At 50.5% G+C, this 13,808-nt stretch overlaps 5 protein-coding genes across 5 annotated transcripts; 3 read left to right on the forward strand and 2 right to left on the reverse strand.

Moving 5' to 3' along the window:
* Nucleotides 1–560: 560 nt before the first annotated feature.
* Nucleotides 561–2,549, reverse strand: M430DRAFT_100442 (hypothetical protein; the record flags this gene model as incomplete). The annotated part of the gene is made up of 6 exons (XM_024860633.1): nucleotides 561–674; nucleotides 756–802; nucleotides 943–1,364; nucleotides 1,434–1,742; nucleotides 1,792–2,063; nucleotides 2,115–2,549. 6 exons carry the CDS (start codon nucleotides 2,547–2,549, stop codon nucleotides 561–563), a joined length of 1,599 nt encoding a protein of 532 aa, XP_024721623.1.
* A 1,957-nt stretch (nucleotides 2,550–4,506) lies between these two features.
* M430DRAFT_138755 (hypothetical protein) lies at nucleotides 4,507–5,975 on the forward strand. Its single transcript, XM_024862575.1, has 5 exons — nucleotides 4,507–4,597; nucleotides 4,666–4,805; nucleotides 4,914–5,108; nucleotides 5,161–5,416; nucleotides 5,501–5,975. Exons 1-5 carry the CDS (start codon nucleotides 4,590–4,592, stop codon nucleotides 5,652–5,654), a joined length of 753 nt encoding a protein of 250 aa, XP_024721624.1. The 5' UTR covers nucleotides 4,507–4,589; the 3' UTR covers nucleotides 5,655–5,975.
* A 115-nt stretch (nucleotides 5,976–6,090) lies between these two features.
* Nucleotides 6,091–8,854, reverse strand: M430DRAFT_41672 (hypothetical protein). The gene has a single exon (XM_024867492.1). It carries the CDS (start codon nucleotides 8,631–8,633, stop codon nucleotides 6,291–6,293), a length of 2,343 nt encoding a protein of 780 aa, XP_024721625.1. The 5' UTR covers nucleotides 8,634–8,854; the 3' UTR covers nucleotides 6,091–6,290.
* A 541-nt stretch (nucleotides 8,855–9,395) lies between these two features.
* On the forward strand, nucleotides 9,396–10,408 carry M430DRAFT_34662 (hypothetical protein). Its single transcript, XM_024866592.1, has 3 exons — nucleotides 9,396–9,620; nucleotides 9,757–10,115; nucleotides 10,175–10,408. Exons 1-3 carry the CDS (start codon nucleotides 9,488–9,490, stop codon nucleotides 10,223–10,225), a joined length of 543 nt encoding a protein of 180 aa, XP_024721626.1. The 5' UTR covers nucleotides 9,396–9,487; the 3' UTR covers nucleotides 10,226–10,408.
* A 447-nt stretch (nucleotides 10,409–10,855) lies between these two features.
* Nucleotides 10,856–12,403, forward strand: M430DRAFT_275273 (hypothetical protein; the record flags this gene model as incomplete). The annotated part of the gene is made up of 2 exons (XM_024865641.1): nucleotides 10,856–11,238; nucleotides 11,299–12,403. The coding sequence occupies 2 exons, from the start codon at nucleotides 10,856–10,858 to the stop codon at nucleotides 12,401–12,403; spliced, it is 1,488 nt and encodes a 495-aa protein (XP_024721627.1).
* Between the last annotated feature and the right edge of the window lie 1,405 nt (nucleotides 12,404–13,808).

Raw genomic sequence — 13,808 nt, forward strand, 5'->3', positions numbered from 1 at the left:
GTGGATTGAGCTCTCATGTCCGTAGAATCTTCGAGGTAATACTGCTTGGAACTTGTCGGACAATGGTAGTGAGAGACAGTGAGAGGACCTCATTCAATGACCCACTTTCTCAGTTGTGATCATGACACCAGTTGGACACACTTTTCTGAGTGTAAATGGGTGATGGGGGCAAGGCACCTTTTGGTGTGTTGAGTGTTGTATTGAGTGTCCTGGCGCTCAAAATTGATACATAAAAATTATATTTTACTGCTCGTTCTAATCCTCTATAGATCCCATTATCCTGATGCCATATGCAGCCTGAAGGTTACCCTGAACTTGCTCCCCTGAACGCCTGTCCTTTTTCATCATAAAATACGGGGTATAATGTATACGTCTGATTCTAATGATCAACTTGGTCACCGTATCAAAGTTGCGAGATTTTGATACAGGTTATTAAGGTAAGGCCAGATATGGTGGGTCAGTGGGGTGGGTAGAAGATCCACAACTCCACACCCCCACTTCAACTCTGACGAGGATGCAAAATGCTCCTCTCACGAGAAACAGCATACTCTTGAGGTTCGTTACACTGAAGGGCTGAACTTGCTCATCTTCCTGATCCTCGCTCCGTAGAAGAAGAACAGGACTGGCGCGGGAACCATGACGATACTAAGGAATCCGAGTAAGGACGTAGCCCACTAGACAACGCAGGGTAAGTTAGTAGTTGCTCGATCACGGCATAACAGAGGATGCAATGTGATTTTCACGAGGGCACTTACGGCAACACCAAGATTGTGGTACATAGCAGAGGCGAATAAAGGGAATCCTAGAAAGATCAGCGTCTGATTCCAAATACCATGTCTGATGACTTTGCGCAGGACTTAGGATTGGACGTCATTGTCGGGTAATCGCCGGCTTCACTTCAGCCTCGCTTATGACATGCAGTTGAATGAGAGAGCTGCTTACCACCACCGGCCAACGAACGGATCACCGTATTTGCTGCAATAGCTGAGTTGGCATACCACATATAAACATCGATGATGTAGTTCAACCCTTGCAAGAAAACCATGAGGATTCCCCATCCGATGAAGATACCAGCGAGGACTTGCGGCACCCAATTGATGTGAGGATTGCTCGTCCAAGCAAACCAGAAGAGACCAATAGGCAATATAATGGCCCCCGCGATCATGGGAGTAAGTCGCTCTTCCGGAATGACCTTCCCATGCTTCTCCAACTTTCGGGCAAACCGGGTCTTTGTGACGGCCGCGATCGTAATACATCCAAGCAGCACACCGATCAAGATGCCGAGGAAGGGAAGAGCTCCAACACCTTGGTTCCAGCCGCGCTCTTCTTGAAAAGAGATTGGGTAAGCTTCAAAGAAGAGATACCTAGTTTTGTTAGCCTCGCTGGGAGTTTATGTGGCGTATATATAGCACGCCGCCAGATTTAGATCTTACAAGATACCATAGATATAAGCCATATAGAATGTCAAGAGAAACAGAATGGGCTCTTTAGCGAGCATGATGAATGGCCTGAGGAAATAAGCCTGGAGAATGGAGTGAAAATCCAGTTGTCGCTCATCGGCCAGCGAGTGAATTGCCCAATTCTTGGTCTCGAAACGTAGCCTTTTGGCACGACTCTGAAGGATCTTGCTATGTGACGTCTCGGGGATGATGAGGATACCCAAGATCCCGAAAAAGGAGGCCATGATAAGCGTGATGTAGGCCGTCCAACGCCAGCCAAGGTAACTTTGTGTTATGAAACCACTACTCAAGAGTTAGTGAAGGCTCGACGACGTAGATTAAAAGAGCATACCCCATAATTGGCCCGGCCACTGGTCCAATAAATGTTGCGGCAGCGAAGACACACACAGCAACACCCCGATCCACTGGGCCGTAGAAATCTGCCAATGCGCCGCCAACGATAGCCAACGGTGCACAACCAAAGACACCACCGAAGAAACGGCAAAGCATGATTGTTTGTAAATTCTGTGCCACGGCGACGGGGATTTGGAAGATTGCAAATACTGCGTATCCAAAGAACAGTGGTGCCTTTCGCCCAAAAACTTCTGACCCAGGACCCCAAATCTAGCAAATGGGGTTAGTTATCGAACACGTCCGGGGCGATATAGTACCTACCAAGGGGCCAACAGAATACCCAAAGACCATCAAACTCGTCCCGAGCGTGGATACAAGAGGTGACACATGAAACAGTTCAGAAACGGGGATCGTGGCGTTGCTGAAGACAGACGACGCGAAGGTCACTACGAAGGTCAACAGTGCCAAAAAGCAGGTCACGATTAGCTTCTTGTTTGAAGGCCAATTCATTGGATTTTCAGGATCGTCCGGACCATCCCATTCCACCAGGTTGGGATCCTTTGCTGCTTCCTTCTCCTGCTGTCTAAATTCCTCCTCCCTCTCCTCCTCCTCTGGATCATGCTCTTCACCTTCGCCCGCCTCCAAGTCTTTATCCGTAACGTTGCTGTCACTGACATCATTGTGTGCCCCTGGCAGACCGTTGTTTTGGAAGCGAGGATCGGAAGGTCCATGAGGTTCGTCCGGATGGCTCTCCATATTTGCTCCCTTCTCGGACAGTGTGTTGAGGTGCTCCTCCTCTGTGTTGTATCCCGTGGGTACCTGAGTTCGGTCGGTTTCAGTGGAGTAGGACATCCTCTGAAAAAGAAAAAAAAGCCAGGGCAGACGTATATAAATAAAAAGCCTTCGTAACGGAGGAAGCTTTGATGGGGCAAAGGACGCTAGGAAGTACCTAAAAGTTAAAATGGATCTTCCGAAGCCTTGCTTACTACCGCACCCCAGAGGTAAGTCTGGCGAGTGGGTTGGCGGGTGGGTTGGTGATTGAGAATCAGGAAGTTCCCACAGAAACTTTAAAGCAGAAAGAGGGATATAACCATGTAAGGAATGCTTGCAAAACCGGAGTGAGAACAGAGAACGAGGGGAATGCGAAGAATAATAAAGAGATCGGGATTGCAAGGCATAAAACTAGCAAACTATTGCCGCTCTCTTGCTGCCCTACGCTACCCCGGAAGCTCCTCACGGCTGCGCAGTCGAAATAGGCGCGAGGCCGAAGAGCGAGGAGTCAAGGACTGGCTCTTAGCGGCATGTGAAGCACCCGGGTGGGCTTTGAACGGTTGAACCTTTACGAGGTTTGCCTCCAGGCTCCAGACCACGAAGATTCTTATCTCCGTAGTCAGACGTGCAAGGTCATTGGAAAATGGCTCGGGCCTTTGGAAAACGCGAGGCCGCGAGAGGCTACGGAAGGTGATGTAGTGCACTTCACGTCATCCGCTGGATGGATTGTGCATCGCGGGAGGCGATCTTGCAAGGAGAAGACGGGCGGGTTGGATTGAACTGGATCTGCATGTTGTATGGGGGCGTCGTGTATGGGGGTGTCGTATGGGGCATCCTGTATGGGGCATCCTGGATGGCGGAGCCGCGGCGGACGGGGGATGATTAGTTATCAGCCCAGCCGGCTCGGCACCGGCTCTCGGTTATCGGTAACTTTTGGGTCCATTATTACTCCGTACTCCGTATATTGGGTCTTGGGTCTCGACGGTCTCGACGGGGCCGCGAGGCACGCAGGCTTGTCGGGGCGCTCGACGTCATATCTCCGCCCATCCGCCTGCTCGATTTAGAGTAGAAGTGGACAATTACATTGTGAGTTAAAAAGCCGTCTTTCATTTCTCCCTTTCATTTTCTCCCACCTATCTTGCTTCAATCCCCAACTCAACAGCAGTTCTGTTGATGCCGATAAAGTAGCAACCGGAATATCGTCTTTTATTTGCTCGGGAGAGACAGAGACGAAACGCTTTCTTCAAAGAAGGATCCGGACCCTTGGGGTGTGTTCTCCGTAGAGGGATGCAAAAGAAGCAAATTTACTTCGGTGGAAGATTACTCCATACGGCGAGATTGACACATCTCACTGGCCTTCCATATCCGTTCGGAAGGGTTGATCACCCTGGCCGAGAAAAACAAACATGAAGCTGGAACAGCCTCTGCATAACATGCCGAATCAGCCAATGGACTATTCAAATTTAACGGAGTGAATAGTGTCGCAACATTCTATGCTTAGAGATTGACAGACAGATGACCAGACTGAGCGAATGAATCCGCTGCTTGAAGCTTACTTGCGTATGTAAGGTAAGCTGACGAGCAAGACAGTGACAGCGATAGCGAGACAGTGATATTGACAGCGACAGTGATAGTGATAACTCCGTACAATCGGTCCTTAACTCCATCCCACTTGCCTACCTTACCTATTGGCTGTGTTAAAACAGCGGCAAACAGGTGTTGAAACTACCAGGTACTAGATAGTACAGTATATCCGATCACATATTCTAGAACCTACTCGGTACAAATCACAACCAACTCATTATCCATATGCAGCCTTCTCCCGTCCATAAGTAGCTCTCTCCGGTCTTGTGACTGCGGGGGTTAGAGAACTACCTTAATGCTTCAGCCAATGAAATGTACGCATTTACAGGCGTAGCCCGGCGTTGCTTCGTGGGCCTAACCCGCCGCAACCTCCACCGAACATATCCCCAAACTCATCTGAAAACCCTCGCGGGGCTTCACAAGGACAGACATATTATAAACATGGCCGAGTAAGTCTCGAGATGTTCGGTTGATTTTGCACATCCAGCGCATCGATATAGCTGACAGTGTGCTCAAGTCTTGAAGCTCTTGGAGAGAAACTCGTGACCGAAGGGCCCCATAAAGTAGAAGGCACCCCGCGCCGCGTCCGAGGATTACTTGGTGGTATATATGTCTTTGATACTACGGAAGCAAAGTTTGTCTGGGAGCATCCATATTGTCCGTCTCTCGTCTTCTCCCTGATCTCTGTATTATCCCAAATCAAAGCAACGCCTCTCCATCACAGCTCACATATGCTTGAAACGCCGCAACTGACACGGTGATGAGACCCATATTTCTACATTCCTCAGAACTCCTTCGCGAAAGGCGTTTTAGAGAAGCTTGAGCGGCTTGAGCCATACACCAAGAAAGGCTATTGGCTAGCTAGGCTGAGCGCTGGCAGGAAGATCACCGAGCGAGTCCTCGCGTTCGAACCATCAGGGGCACTGGGGAACCTCGTCCGCATAGAAGTTTCCGCTCTAGGCAAGCATGGTCCCGCGCTCTTCTCACCTTCCTCATCCTAATGAGTCCCAAGATGCCTGGTTCGTCGAGGATGAAGTCCTCCAGGGTTCGCACCCGAAAGATCCCTATAAACGCATCGAGACCATCCCTTCTTCGCGCGAGATCCGTATTGAGGTCGACGGGGTAATCGTAGCCAAGAGCTTGCAGAATATCTTCCTGTACGAGACGATGTTGAGACCGAGATATTACCTCTCGAGCACTTCAGTGAACTGGGAGCTCTTGACGGAAAGCGATACGACAACTTATTGTCCCTACAAAGGCATGGCTAAGTATGCAACTTCCATTTCCTCTTCTCGGAGTTTCTTGCTGCTTGGTTCAAGCCACTTGCTAATATCTTTCCTTCATCTGCTTAGTTACTATAACCTTAAGGTCAATGGGAAGGAGATTAAAGACGCTGTCTGGTATTATCGCTATCCGACTGCGGAATCGGCTTTGATTGCAGGACGTCTGTGCTTCTACAATGAGAAGGTGGACGTATTCGTGGACGGCGTGAAGGAGGCTCAGTGAACAGTTCTTCTTTCTTCTCAAAGCAAATCCTGTCCAGGAATATGGACTGCAGAATAATAGACGTGACTGTGGCTGAATCCAAGCCGCTTTTCAAATCTATCAGAAATTCAGAGATACTTCTGTATCCATACCGTACGTTCTCAAGGAGCTTTAGCTTATATGATGAGAGATTGAAAGGAGATGTGTTAGTTCTTGAAACCACTTTCGTGCTAGCAGGTAAGGGGTTAGGAAAGTTGTAATCCTGTATATATTCAGAACAGCACGGACTTCAGGTAGAATCACCTGATAATCGCTGAACCGTATATACCCGGATTATTGGCCAATTCCTAAATACCTACTTCATCTTACTGTGAACATTCAAATACTGTCCCTCTTTTAGTCGCCATACAGGCAACGCAGTACAGATACGTGGTTCAGTGCAACTGGAGTTAAACATGCAGAACTTTTCATGTTTCTCGTAACTATATTACAATCTCTGCCCCAGAGATAAGAATATATACAATGTGCAGCTTCTATTTTAAGGATTAAGTAGATACCTCATGCTGCAGTGTAAAGTAATTGGAAACCCAAGGAGTGGGCTTCATGGCAGACGAAGAGGAATTACGTCCAAATGAGTAAACTCAAGAGAACGACTCCTCAACGACCTGCACGTCGATCCTGCTTGGAGGATCTTGTTCGTTTCTTGCCACGATTATGGCTGCCTCCTCTCACTGCTGTACCTCGTCCCCTCCCTGATTGGCCGCCTTGGAAGCCGTTGTCAACTGGCATGGCCCGTCTCCCATACTGAGCTTCACTAGGCGGTCGAAATTCTTCACGAGTTGGTGCCCGTGGACGGTAACGGTCATCTTCCGGGAATTCGGAGCGGAGAGGGTATCTTGGAGGCGGAGAAAATGTTCTCTCGCGACCATATCTCGCACTTTCAGCATAACCACCGAACTGTGGACGAGCTTGTCTGGGCGGATTGCTGGGCCGTTGGTACGAAGGTTCAGTAGATGGTACTTGATTAACCATTGAATTTGGCGCAAAACGTATAGTACCGCCACGTTGACTGTTGGTAGAAGGACGATTAACCTTCGGTCGAATGAAGTTGGGGTCATCATCACTATCATCTAGTGTGATGGGATCATTTGCTATCCCCTTGATACTAAAGCCCTTTCTAGGCAGGCTTGGTAAAGAGTAATCAGTTCCAGCAGCTATCGCTCGATCATTGCTAGCAGGGTCAAGATACTTCTGGAGGTTTGATTTGGACCAAGTCACTCCACCCGAGAGGATCTTGCCCCTGTGTAGTCCACATTCCGGACCGTAATGGCCATTGGCGCCGCAAACATAACAGTATATAGGGATATAGCGCACAGTCCTGATTTCTTCAGGCCTGGGGGCAAAACTCCGCCATATAAAGTGACACGCAGTCTCCAAATGATCCTGGGATTGGCAAATTTCACACCCACCTGTCTCAGCCTTGGTAGCAAACAGTTTCTCAGGACATTCTGCGGTCTGGTGTCCTTTGAGTCGACACTTTCCACAACGCTGGTTCTCCGGGCAAGTGAACTTTGAATGGCCTCCTCCACAGATATTGCAAGTAAGAGCTGGACAGTCATATGTCTTATGGCCACTACTAGCACATGATAGACAGCGTGGTGCTGTCGCGCTGCCGGCCCTGGAAGGGAAATACTTCTGCAGAAGTTCACGCTCCAGTTCATGCTCCAAGTCGCTGGGCCCGTCGTCCTTATCTTCATTTGCAGGGGACAACATTTCTCCATCTTCGCGTTCCGAGCCTGGCAAGGCTGCTTCTTCGACCTCCTTGGGTCCTATACCTTCCCCTTTCTGATGGGAATTTGCAATTGGCAATTTGGTATTAGAAGTCTCATTTTCACCGATCTTTCCCTGTTTCTGCAGATCCTTCTTCGCTTGGGCCAAAGAACCGGCGCAGAATTCACGAGCAGATTCAGTCGCAGCGTGGGCTCGGGCCTTGTCTAGAAGCTGCGTCTTGAGATGACCATAATAGAGACCGATATATGCGTTGAAAGCCCCTTTCACATGCTTCCCTGTCAAGCCATTCAGCTTCTCGGCATTCGTCGTCAAGAAATGCGACACGAACTCTGCTAGAGAGAGCTCTTCAATACCGATAGGTTTGCCATCTCGAAGAATTTCACGAAGATCAAATTCCCCCTTGCCATTCTTATAGACACGCTCCATGGCTAATGGCAATATTCTTGGGAGGTTGGGGCCTGGTACCTTGGGCGCTGGCGCCTTAGGTACTGAAGTCCCCTTGGATACTGCAGTCTTCGAAGAGTTTTTTCCTTTAGCCTCTTCGACTTCATCCGCGTCAGATGGGGTCTTCTTCTTATGATTCCTCTTGCTCTTGGGCTTAGGATCCTCAGTAGCACTGGAGCTAAGGGAGGCTGACGGATTTGTATCCCCGAGATTCGATATGCGGCCACTGGCAGAAGTAGACTCGAGTGCATCTACAGTCTTCTCTTCCGGCGAATCAAAATTTGAACCGCCCTTAGAGAACAACTCAAGTGCATCTGCAATATCCTCTCCCTGGTGATTCGTCTCGCTCCCCCGGACCGCCTCACCTCCCTCACCGCGCGTAGGAGCAGGCCCTCGAGCCTGTGCCTGACTCCTACTTCCGAATGAGGTTCGGAGGCCACTCTGTACACCTTTATTCCAAGTCATCACCGGGGGAGGCGGGGATATTGTCTGGTGTTGAGTCGGCAGTGTTTGAGACGTTTCGGCAGGATGCGGGTCGGTGAGTATTGGTGAAGTAGTGTTGATTATGATTCCATCTTCAACGGATTCACTGCCCGACTGCGCATGGTCTTGCTTGAATCGCTTGTGCGATCGTTGGGCAAAATCATCGTCGGAATGGTCGCTCGAAGGGTCTTGGAGGAGCGTGGTCTGGAAAGCATCGCGGTCGCGCTTCCGGCCAACTTCGGACGTCCTTGAATCCTCCGTCTCATCCTGTATTGAGTCCATTGTGGCAGACTTTCAGCAGGTTCGTGATTCCCATGTGCCGTTCCTCTGGGCAGAAGATTGCTGAGAAGATCACCTATTCGTACACAAGTCAGTGTATGATCCGTATTGAAGTCAACCTGATTCAAGTTCCTTCGTATAATGCAGCGCTCGCCCCTGCGAAGAGGTCAACCAATCTTCCTTGCTGGTGGAACGAATTGGGTGGTGGCGTTGTGTGGAAGTTTAATTTTCTTCTATTTTAATACCAGAATAATTTGACATGGGCGGTTCTGACGCGTATGGCTAGCGAGACCCTTGCCTTGCCGACTTTTGGAGACCACGAAGTCACAACTGCCAGCTTTATTACCATCTTGCACCCCTGACATACCCATCCTCCTTTACCCAACTATCACCAGATTTCTCTTTCGTCTTCGAGCTTCTTCACCACCCGCTCTTCCTGAGCTTCCGTATCGCTTCCACCCACGAGCACCGGTAAGCAAAAGAAGAATCCTGCCCTCCAGAGCCAGCCTTGGGATGTTCCTCCTACGAAGCTCGTCCTATATACAACCCTTGCGCACTCCATGTGCTTCTTTCACGGTGGTCACGATCACTTCTAGTTGGATATCTGCTGATATTTGACCTGCTTCTGCTAGAGAGTCGAGCCTGTCGATCATTCACCTCCAACCCCCCGGGCACGTCTAGCCGTCTTTACTTACCATCTACAAGAAATCACACACGAGGCGCTCGTTTGAGCGTATACATCCTTCACCATTCCTCCCTCCAACACCGCCAAAGTGTCTTCTTCACTCCTTCTTCCTCGCACCGTCTCATACGACGCGGCCTCCAAGCCTCCACATCCGAGTGGTCCGCATCGAGAAATGAACGAGCAAAAGACTGGCCGGAGGCGGCGGTCGAGCAGTCTGTTGTATCAAGAGCCACCGGAGACGATAGAGCATATGAGTGATCAGGCTGCCTTGCCAAACCTGAATGCGAACTGGGTCAATGCGAAAGGTCAGTCCTCCGTCAACTACCATGAGGATTTGCCGAGCATCAATATCTCGGCCACCTTCCACACTCCACAGGCCCCTGGTCACAAGTTAGGGATCTTTTGGGAGTAATATTCGCTAACTGAACATGTTTCTTAAAGGTGCTTGGACGATCCATTTGGTACTGATTGCCGCCCTCAAGATCCTTTTCGATATAATCCCCGGAGTGTCTCAAGAAACCTCTTGGACCTTAACGAACATCTCCTATATGTTCGGCTCTTTCCTCATGTTCCACTGGGTCCGAGGAGTCCCTTTTGAATTTAATTCTGGTGCTTACGATAATTTGAATATGTGGGAACAGATCGATAATGGAGCTCAATACACCCCTGCGAAGAAGTTCCTTCTCAGCGTACCAATAGTGTTGTTCCTTCTGAGCACACACTATACACATTATGACTTGACGTATTTTACCATCAATTTTCTGGCTGTACTAGGAGTTGTGATACCAAAATTGCCCTACGTAAGTACCCTAATGCATATATATATAGAGTGTGTGGAGCTGGCTGACTTCATCTCTAGAGCCACCGCACGCGGGTAGGCCTGTTCTCTGGCGGCCCGGAGGATAGGTAGTATCTGAGTGTAGCATTGCGTGGCGTTTGTGCGATATCTTGAGGCCTGACCTTTGTTCTGAATGATTATGAGAATACGCGTGTGGTGGAAATTGCACGAGAGATGTATTTAAGACAGGAAAGGAGTTATAACAAGTCTTGGCTATATGATGAGTAGCATTTCTTGATCCAACGGACCCTTGCCCCCCTTCTTTTCCATTCTTGTGAATACGTCGAGCAATCTCTTAGGTATGTGCGAGTAGCGCTTCCTCTAGCTGTAAAGATCGAGACGATGGCTCATGACCTACCTTATAGAACCACTCCTTCGCTATTATAATTAGATCTTATACTAAAGGGGAGTGTGTGCTTTCAACCAGTATCTCTGGTTCTATTTAGTGCTAAAGGCAGCGTATTTTGGTCCTAGCAAAATACCTTCACAACCACTATTCTACGAAAGCTGGTACCGAGGCTTCACTACCCTATAATGGACAGATTTGTTATTAGAGACTAAGATTTGACAGTTCTAACGGCGGCTTCAAGTGGAACCGTATATATACAGTCCGCAAAGGTAGGTTAGTATGTTCTTGTAACGGACAGCCGTCATACATTGTTACCGTTTCGCAATAGCTGCAGTATTCTTGGGCATGAGGCAATGGATCCAGGGAATGGCAAGATTCCATTAATGATGGCTGCGACCCTCTCCCCTTTCTACTTCCTCCATCTACAAACCCTCTTAAGCACAAGCAATTCCTACCAACCCTTCGTTTGCTCTCCCAGTCTAATTACCCAAGATCTCTTGTATACTTGGAAAATGTACTTCTCTCCAGCTTTTATCGCTGTCGCAGCACCTTTCCTCGCTGCCACCGTTCAGGCTGCGGCGCCTCGCCTCCCCCATGCCATCGCTCAGCGCCAAGCTATGCCCACGCCGTACCGCAACGATAGTAACTCGAACGACGACCCGGAGGGAAACGGGACTGCCACGTGGGCTACAAACATTGACCCACCCAATGGAGCCAACAGGAACGCCACCGCAGGGTATGTCCTCTTCTCCTGCATCCCGCAAGTCAGCTATAATTAACGTTCTGGTGGACATAGCCAGGGGATGACCGTGACGGGTTGCGGGCCAAACTCCCAATGCCCTGAACCCACGGCCTCACCTATGCCCCACCCAAGCGCAGGAGGCGAGGAAGAGGAAGAAGAGGAAGAACAGGAGCAACAGGAAGAACAGGAGGAACAGGAGGGACAGGGGGAACAGGAAGAACAGGAGGGACAGGAAGAGCAGGAAGAACAGGAGGAACAGGAGGAAGAAGAGGAAGAAGAGGAAGGTGCGCCGTCCCATGGGCCTTCCCCATCAACCGGCCAGCCCTCATCTGGTGGAGTATCTGGCGGATACGCTCCATCTGGAGGAGAGGCTCCACATGGCGGGCAGGCTCCGTCTGGAGGACAGGCTCCATCTGGCGGAGAGGCTCCACATGGCGGACAGGCCCCATCTGGACCATCTGGCGGACAAGCTCCATCTTGCGGACAGGCTCCATCTGGAGGACAAGCTCCATTCCGCCAGATGGAGCTTGTCCACCAGATGGAGCTTGTCCACCAGATGGAGCTTGTCCACCAGATGGAGCTTGTCCGCCAGATGGTCCAGATGGGGCCTGTCCGCCATGTGGTGGTGCCTCTCCGCCAGATGGAGCCTGTCCGCAAGCAGGCCCCATCTGGACCATCTGGCGGACAGGCTCCATCTGGCGGAGAGGCACCACATGGCGGACAGGCCCCATCTGGAGGACAGGCCCCATCTGGAGGACAGGCCCCATCTGGAGGACAGGCCCCATCTGGAGGACAGGCCCCATTTGGAGGACAGGCCCCATTTGGAGGACAGGCACCACATGGCGGACAGGCCCCAGCTGCCGGAGGAGCACCTGAGGAAGAAGAAGAAGAATTCCCCGAGGAAGAAGAGGAAGTCCCCGAGGAGGAGGAAGAAGTCCCTGAGGAGGAAGAAGTCCCCGAGGAAGAAGAAGAGTTCCCTGAAAAGGGTGGCGGACATCCCAGCGGCCCCATTGGCGGCGGAGGACATTTTAACGTCACCCCCGGGCCCGGCCACGCGAACGTCTCGGGGGCGGTACCCTTCGTGTCGGCAGCCAGCCTCTTGAGCAGTAGTTCCGCCGCCATTATCGTCGCCATCGGATCAGTCGTCTACTACCTGTGAGGATGCGTGGAAGCCGTCTCGTAGCCTCGGGCTGCGTCTTTCAGGGCTCGGCTGGGAGGGGGTTCGGCTGCGGCCGATGACCTTACCTGGTTCCCTACATACGACGCCGTATCGTACTTATTAGAGGAGGAACAGAGTTAACGTGTGGAGGGGAATGTATGTTACAGATAAGATGCCTTAATAATATTTATGCACGTCGTTTTTAACCAAATCGATGACGAGCTCGATCCATATTTGGATATAGGCAGGAGGTACTGTAGAAGCTTGAAGGATGTATGTCACGTGCCGCACCCCCCTTTTTTGAGATGGGGGCTACCCGAACCCTTCACTGTGAGCTACTTTTTCAAGGCATGAAGAACAGCAATGCAAAGCTATAATGGCATATCTTAGGTGGCAACTTGCCACGAGAGACCGACAATCCATCGCGACATGGACTTACAGCAGAGCAGGCAAACACACCCTTCAAAGACAACACCACACTAACAAACAAACATCTCTAAGCAGTCCCGCGCTGAGACTTCTGTAGAGCGCTAGCTTCCCTTCAAAGAACACGCTCGCTCTTTCAGATTCCTATAGGGAATCACTTCAGGATGCGATTGATTATCGCATAGGCGTACTCTTGTCGGCCTGCGCAACGGCCACACACATACAGCAGCACGACGCAGAACCATCTCCTGTAAGAGCCAAGAGAAAAAGACAGAAAGAGAGAAGGAGAGAAAGAAAGGATGCAAAGCTATGTATAAGGAGATAGCGCAGTAAATGTTGTTTTCTTAATCCTCAACACCATCCCCACCCCTCCACAACGCAAAGCATACAGCATGTGCTGGATGACCGAGACCTATTTCGCGGCATGCGGCCATTGGGGTGCGCCCAAGGTTGAGACGCCGTGCGCGGCGGGCGCGGGTTCGGGACTGCGCGGCGGCTGCTGGAATAATACCGTGGTGGGCGCGGCGCGCCTGGCGGGATGGTGCCCGGCGTGCAGGTACAGGGCGGCGATTGGGAAGGTGGGGGTGATGATCACGGTGCTCGGTGGACTCTCACTTTGAGAGGGCTCCATTTGCCTGAAAGCAGAGAGAGGTCAGAGATTAGGAAGATGAAGTGTAGTGGAAAGGATGAGGGATGGCTTGGCTGCAAGTGAGAATACGAAAACTGTGGGAGGATAAGGGGAATGATTACCTTTGCAATAGAGTATGGTATTGGGGAAATAGAGCTGCAACGAGATTCTGAAGCCCTCTGTTGGAGGCTCGCTTTCCAGGGGATGCAATGCGAATAATCGCATCTCCAAAGCTTTGGAGGTGGTTCGAGAGGGAAATGGGAAGAGGTAGAAGTCTGGTGTGGCGTTTTCCATGTGTGTCTGGAACGTGTAAGAAAGCTTCGCCTAGGTATGACTTCGATTTATTCGACA

This window comes from Amorphotheca resinae (genome assembly GCF_003019875.1).
Source record: "Amorphotheca resinae ATCC 22711 unplaced genomic scaffold M430scaffold_5, whole genome shotgun sequence".
NCBI lineage: Eukaryota > Fungi > Ascomycota > Leotiomycetes > Helotiales > Amorphothecaceae > Amorphotheca > Amorphotheca resinae.